This window comes from Rhineura floridana, chromosome 21 (genome assembly GCF_030035675.1).
Source record: "Rhineura floridana isolate rRhiFlo1 chromosome 21, rRhiFlo1.hap2, whole genome shotgun sequence".
Taxonomy (NCBI): Eukaryota; Metazoa; Chordata; class Lepidosauria; order Squamata; family Rhineuridae; genus Rhineura; species Rhineura floridana.
In genome coordinates, this window is record NC_084500.1 from 81,900 (window position 1) to 89,314 (window position 7,415).

General features: G+C 54.1%; 1 protein-coding gene across 1 annotated transcript in view; it reads right to left on the bottom strand.

Moving 5' to 3' along the window:
• Positions 1 to 5,564, bottom strand: part of LRRC75A (leucine rich repeat containing 75A) — a 31,869-nt gene extending 26,305 nt beyond the window's left edge. Inside the window, exons 1-2 of the mRNA XM_061604688.1 lie at positions 4,928 to 5,564; positions 872 to 1,000 (exon numbers count right to left, since the gene is read on the bottom strand). Coding sequence (XP_061460672.1) covers positions 872 to 1,000; positions 4,928 to 5,185 — 387 coding nt within the window. The 5' untranslated portion in view covers positions 5,186 to 5,564. The remainder of the gene's footprint in view (positions 1 to 871; positions 1,001 to 4,927) is intronic.
• Positions 5,565 to 7,415: the final 1,851 nt, after the last annotated feature.

Sequence of the window (7,415 nt, forward strand, 5' to 3'; positions counted from 1 at the left end):
CTTAGATTCCGCTCTGACCCTTGAACCTCAAATTGCAACAGTATCCAGAAGTGCTTTCACTCAATTAAAACTAGTCCGTCAACTCCGTCCTTTTTTAGGAATGTCGGACTTGAAGCAAGTGACACAGGCTCTTGTGACCTCATGACTGGACTATTGCAACTCCCTATATATTGGACTATCTGCAAGATCACTTCGCCCGCTTAAGCTGATACAGAGAGCGACAGCAAGAATGCTGACCAGAGCAGGTCCACAAACACACACCACGCCTCTGCTTTATCAACTTCACTGGCTTCCGATCTCATTCCGTCATCAGTTTAAAATCTTAGTATTAACTTTTAAAGCTCTAAATGGTTTAGCACCAATATATTTATCAAATCGTATTCTGGAATTTAAACCTCAGCGACCGACAAGAATACATTTCAAACACTCTCTCATCATCCCATCCACCTTTATAATCCGCCGTGCCAGTAGTAGAAATAAAGCCTTCTCGACCATAGCGCCCATCCTATGGAATAATCTGCCACCAGAGATCCGACGTTCTTCTTCACTCATGGACTTTCGCCGTCAGTTAAAAACTTTTTTGTTTCTTCTAGCTTTTAAACATTTAATAGTTAATTGATTTTTTAATGATTTTATTGTACTCTTATTATTTTATATTATATTGTATTGGACATTGTTTTTTGTTTGCCGCTCTGAATTCTATGAACTAGGGCGGGGTATAAATTATTAAAATAAATAAAATAAAAAATAATAATGCACTCACAACAGGCCTCCTCGTGGGAAGGGAGACGCAGGCACACCACACACACACCCCAAGCCCGCTTTCCCCCTTCCCTTCACCAGCCCAAAGAAAATCCCAGCGAGCACTTACTGGTCTGGGGCAGTGGATGTATCTGGCGAGGCTGATGATCAGGTCGTGGGTGATGGGATCCACGAGGTTCCTGAAGCTGGCGTAGCGATACAGGACGTCATCCAGCGAGGTGGACTCCATGCCCAAATCCTGCAGAGAAGCAAAGGGAGTCCAGCTGGTGGGCACTTTGGGACATCGGTGCAAACCCTGTTTGTGGAACACCCTCCCTGGAGAGGCACCTCTGTCTCCATCATTACTGACTTTTGGGAGGAATTTAAAACCATTCTTGTTTACCCAGATATTTGATGGCTGAAGGAGACTGCCTCTGACAACCGGGAGATCACTGGGTGAAAGAACATTTGTAGCTGTAATGGCTTTCAGAATGTTTTTGTTAAATTGTTTGTTTTTTATTTTGCCGCCCTGGGCTCCTCCAGGAGGAAGGGCAAGATAAAAATTCAAGAAACAACAATGACGGCAGCTACAGCTCTACAATCACGCACCAGCACTGAGACAGGCCCTCGAAGCTCTTTAAAGTTTGTGACTCCCTCAAACAGGAAGCTGCAGAAATCTGCATGGAGGGGAGGGCACCCCTAAAGCAGGAAGGGCAGTCAGAGGCCATTGGCTCAGACACACGCACTATTTGCCAGGGCACCTGGTGAGCAGATGAGCTAACCCTAACCCTTCATGCTAGGATGTGGAAACCCCTTCCTTTCTCCCTCCGCCACTGGTCAGTGAGGAACACAAGGCCAGCCTTCTTTGGGGGCTGGCAATGCCCTGTCTTTGGAACGCTTTTCCTGCAAGGCGGCCACTGGGATGTCCTTCAGCACCAGAAGGGACATCCTTTTCATTTCCCAAGGAGTTTACTGGGGATTTAATCCTGTTGTATTGATTGGGGTTTTCTTATTGGTTGTGTGTGTTTTGTAAACTACCCTGGAAAGATTTACTGAAGGGCAGAAGAGAATCCTCTTCTCCCAGGCATTTTAGCATGTGTTTTAAATTGTTTTTAAAAGATGTGTTTTTAAATTTCTATATTTGTTTTTAATGTTTTTAGTTACTGTAAACTGCCTAGAGAACTTTGGCTATAGGGCAGTATATAAATACAATAAACAAATAAAAATAAGAAATAAATCCAACAAAACAAAAAAACACACACAAGAGGCCCAAGTTGGCCATTTCCGAGCTAAGCTCTCTTCTGGAAAGGAGGATTCTGGCAGCAGCAGCATGATCGTCAAATGGGGATGCCCCCCTCCCCCCCCCACATCACTGTCACCAACTTCCCACCACACAGACACACACACACTGTTGCCATTTGCTTTCTGGCTCAGCTCGGCTGGGTTTCCTCCAGAGCTCAGCTGACCAGCGCAGGGTGCACAGCAGCGCCAGGGAGCAAACAGGCCCAAGAGCAAGTCCTCCTCCTTGAGAAAGCTGAGGACAGCTGGTCTGTGAGGGAGGGACAGGGGATATCCAGTCACCAATTCTCAGCCCCCTCTCCAAACCGCCATTCCCAGGATTTTTTCAAGGACAGGAAGTCAGGAAAGTTAACTTGCAGAAAATTAACATAAACATGCTGTGCTCCCATAAGGCAACTTGCCTGTAACTATATACAAAGCTGGAGGTGCCCCCCCCCGACCGCCTCCCCCATATTCATGCCTTTCTTCCTCCAGCAAGAAAATATGTGAAGTTCTCCACAGGGCTCGCCAGGCCAGGCCAGACGCTCTTGCTTCCTTTAATTAATTTTTGACTACTAACTCAATTACTAGAGCGCCTTGGTGCAGCACACTAAATATGCTGGCAGGTCAACACACTGTTGCAACCCCCCACACACACACACAATGGCTGTGTTCAAAGGTTGTTGCTAAGAGGAAGGCCAGGGTCTCTTCTCGATCGTCCCAGAGTGCAGGACAAGGATTAATGGTCTCAAGTTACAGGAAGCCATTTTCTACTAAACATCAGAAAAAACTTCCTGTTAGAGCAGTACGGCAATGGAACCCATGACCTGTGGAGGTGGTGGGCTCTCCAACACTGCAGGCGTTCAAGAGGCAGCTGGACAGCCACCTGTCGGGGATGCTTTAACTTGGATTCCTGCCTTGAATAGGGGGTTGGGCTCGATGGCCTTATAGGCCCCTTCCAACTCTACAATTCTGAGTGTATGAAGGGGAGGTCAGTTGTGGGCCAGGGGCTGCTAAGTTGTTCACCATCGCCCCCATCCTACAAGCAGCTACTGTTCCAGGCCAAAAGGGTTGAGCTCTAGCCAGGGCCTCTGGAACATAATCAGCCACTGGTCTATTTTAGGGCATTCATATAACTGTGCCACAAGCCTCTTCCACAGAAATCCATTGCTGTTCTTCAAATCGCTGAGCATTGACAGGACTGGGAAAGGGCCGCACGTTCAAAGAGCCCAGCTCAATCCTCAGCCCATTTCCTCACTGAAGCCACAGAGGTGGTAGAAGCCTAACCCCTCTGACCCTCAGTGCAAGAAGGCACAAGCCCCCGCCACAGCACTAACACCACAGCATTTGCAGGGCAATGGCCTCGTGCAGACATTAGACATAAAGACGTGGAGGCTTTTGCGGACCCCCCCCATCTTCCAAGGTCTGCTCCCACACACCCCATGATGCAACAGAATGTGCCTGTGAGGAATCAACACTTCCAGAAGGGAAACAAAGGAAGCCCAAACAAGTTCACCGGCTGCCTGCAAGAGAAAAAGCCAGCTCTAGAGCCAAGAGAACTGCACCCTGCAAGATCATTTAAGATTGGAGAAGTCAAGTGAAGAAAGAAAGCAAGCAAGGAAAAAAGTTAAGTGGCAAAACTAGTTCAGCCTGCCATTGTGTCATTTGGGCCAAACTGTTTTCTCGGAATCAGGCCTCCTTCCAGGGATGCAGCCTTCCAGCTTGTAGGGGTGGCTCCTCAAACAGGAGAATCCCACCTGGGAGGGACCTCACACAGCAGAAACGCCAACCTGACGCTACAGCTGTGCTGGCCAGAAGCCACACAACGCAGCGGGCCCCTCTCTGCCCAGCCTGCCCAGCAGGGTCTTCCGGCTTCGATGTGCACCACTTTGCCCTTTGCCCACTTTCCAGTCTTGGGCAGGTTTTTATACCACTTGGCCATTTTGTTTCTTCAAAGGAGGAAGCAAAAATATAAAAGTTCATTTCAGAATAGAGTTGAACTGCTATCTCATTTTACACAAGAGGAAATTACTAAGCAGGAAATCACTGAACACGTTCAAGGCCGCAATCCAAGGCAGGTGCCACCCCGACAGGCTCTCCACCTGCTCTCTCTTATGAGTACGGGTGGTTACATGGATCCCTCCCGGCCAAGTGTGGCAGCGGGGCAGAGCTGTTCACCTAGCAGCCACCTGAGGTCACAGTGACGGGTGACCTTTTTGTCTGCAGGGGTCTTTTCAACGCACTCCACAAGACAATGCTTTGCAAGACTTTGCGGGCTCTTTTGGCTGCCCCATACATGATGTCATACACGATGTCATGTGCAGGGCACTGGATGTGGCTTGGCTAAAACAGCCCAGGCAGCCCCAGCAGGCCAGAGGTTTCCTGCTCCTGGTCAAGAGTCCTGCTTTTCCTATAGGAGACCTTCAAGGGGGGGGGCGTGATGACCCTGGCTGTAGCCCCACACACCAGAACCCAGTTGGGAGGTTTCTAATGAGCAACTGAACAAGGTCCAAAATGATGGTGGCCAGCGCAGCACCCAGGCTGGCCCAAGGAATTTTGGGAAGTGGGACCAGCGGCCCCCTCCATGCAGAAGCCACCCTGCCTGAGCCCACTTGCCCCTTCTCCTAGTGGGAACTTTTGCCCCAATTACGCCATCAGACAGCGGGTGGCCTTTGGACCCCCAGATCTCTCCTTCAGCCTTGCAAAGCACTCGGACACTAACAGCCCGTAGAACTCGAAGAAAGGGTCTCTGCCCCGCTGAGGTAAGCTACCTTCCTCGGCTCAGACCGCCCTGGAGCCTCTGCCGAGCCGCACCGGGGCGTTTGCTCCGCGGGTCCCCTCCCGGGGCTGCGCTTCGAAGCCCCCGACCCCCGTCCCCGGAGGAAGAGAAGGACGACGGCCGAATTACCTGGCGCAGGTGCTTCAGCAGGTCGGTCGCCTCCTCCTGCTTGCCTTGTTTGACCATCCCCAGCAAGTCCTGGATCAGGCCGATCCGGCGGTGATAGGGGGGGAGGCCGCCACCGCCGCCCTTGCCAAACTTTTCGCTCGAGCGAACAACGAGAGACGCCAGGAAATCCCCGCGCTCTCGCGAGGGCAGCATCCTACGGCGGGCGGCGGTCTGGGGGCTGGCGGGGGGCGGGCAGCCCTTGGTCTGCTTGGCGCCCATGCTGGAGCCGAGCCCGGCCGCGCCGCGCCGCCTCCCTCCCGGCCTTCAGGAGGAGCGCGCCGGCTCCAGAGTCCCCGAAGGAGACGCTGCGCGAGGCAGGTACCGCGTCGCCCAGGCGGAGGAGTAGGAAGCGGCGGCGGCGGCTTCTTCCCCGCCGAGCATCTCCTGCCCGCCCAAGGGCGGCTCTCGGCGGCTCCGCCTCGCCGCCGCCCTCCGGCAACTTCGGGGAAACTGTTGCACAGCCGGGCGGAGCAGCCGCGAGGAGGAGGAGCGGGACGTGCCTGCCGAGCGTCCCTGGCGCCGCCGCCGACAGGCGGGCGAAGGAGCGCGGCTCCGGGGGGGGTGGGAGCGCCTCCCTCCGTCGGGAGCTCGGACGGGGCGGGGCGGCCTCGGCCTCTCCCGGCCGGCCTTCTCCGCCCCCGCCTCGCTCCGCCTGCCGAAGGCGGGGGAAGACGCACAGCCGCCACCTCCTGCTCGGCCCAAGGCACGTGACGAGCTCGCCTCTGAGCACGTACAGAGCGCGCCTCCTGTCCGCCGCGAACCGGACCGGAGGAAATATCCCTTGGCTCCTCCGGCCCCACCAAGGTGAACCCGAAAAGGACCGGCCGGGGAGACGCCTCAGAGTTCCTAGGAAGGCAAGACCGCCACCACCCCCGCGCGCCCCGGGGCCTGGGTGAGGCTCGGCCAAGGCGGAGGGCGACCGGGCGCAGGCGTCGCTCGGGCCGCCTTCCGGGCAGCGCGTCAGAGGAGCCGCCGGGCCGGGCCGCAGGGGAAGCATCTGGGCCAGCGCCGCTCCCGGCTGTCTGCCTCTTCCTGGAAGCAGGACGTCTGGGGCGCCGCAGCCCGGGACTCGCGGGGTGGGGGGCAGGAGGTTAGCGCCTGTGTAGCAGCCAACCCTCGGGACAAGGGCTTTAGGAACGGCCGGGGGGGGGCTTCAGCCTGCCGAAGGGTCTGCTGTGGTGGACAGCGCGCCAAACAAGCTAGTCCAGCGCACCCTCTGGCTCTATGGGGCAAAGAGCGGCCTCAGGCGCTCAGCAATGCTCCCAGGCATGGTCCACTTTTCTTTGAGGCAACTGGCGACCCAAGGAAGCCCTCCGCCCCCTCAGCAATCAAGCCTGGAACTGCAGTTACCTGGATTTCAAAGATAGTGTCACTACTGCAGCTGGCGCCATTCCGTTTCCCTCTTCTTTATGTGTGCGTGCCTACTGCCTTCAAGTCGATTCCGACTTCTGGCGACCCTATGAAGAGGGTTTTCATGAGGCTGAGAGGCAGTGACTGCCCCAAGGTCACCCAGTGAGCTTCATGGCTATGTGGGGATTCGAACCCTGGTCTTCCAGGTCGCAGTCCGCCACCTTAACCACTATGCCACACTGGCTCCCTCTTCTTTACAGGCACCTCCAATAACCACACGGCTTGATGTCCTCATTCTGGGGCTGCAAGTGATGCCCAGGCAACGGGGGGGGGGGCAACAAAGCAAAAGTCAGCCAACTGCTGCAAGCAAAGGAGGCAACCCTACAGGCCTCCGCCTGGTCCTGCAATCCACCCTCAGCATGCACAGCCCATCCAAGCACTGAAGCCACACACAATGGGGTGCTTGCGCTCATGCCCAGCTGGCACTCTGCTTCTGAACAGCTTCCTCCCACCGCCAGCACAAAACGGCTTTCACAAGACAACTGCTACATGTTGCTAGTCCTCAAGGGCACTACACATTTGGAGGCCATTCATAGAAGATTTCTGACAGGGAAGTGGTACTCCTCCTCCTGCTTTCTGAGTGCAGTGGACAGATTCATGCAGCATCTCTCTCTCTTCAGGGTTTGCTTATTTAGCTTTCAGACTTATGAAACAAATTTACATCTGATGAAGCAAACCCCAAGGCTAGCAACGCAGAGGCCTAGAAGCCACACGCCAAGCATTTAAGGTGCTCTGGTTATGCACTACAGCTATGTATGTTTCTCTTCTCAAACAGAAATGTTTCAAGAATTCCTGCGAGAGGCCCTTGAAGGAAGGTGGGCTACAAAGCTGGGAAAGTGATGTTAATAAGCAAAAGGGCAAGCCTGGAAAAGCATCAGTCTGAAGACGAGACAGAGCCTGTTCTTGGGGGGCAGGTACCACCCTTCTTCAAAAAGAGATACTTGGGTCAGAAACTCCCACAGTAGTGAAGTGTTTCATCAGCTCCCTTCAAAGTACATTTCTGGTTTTGGTTGAATCTTCTTGTATGCCACTGTGAATG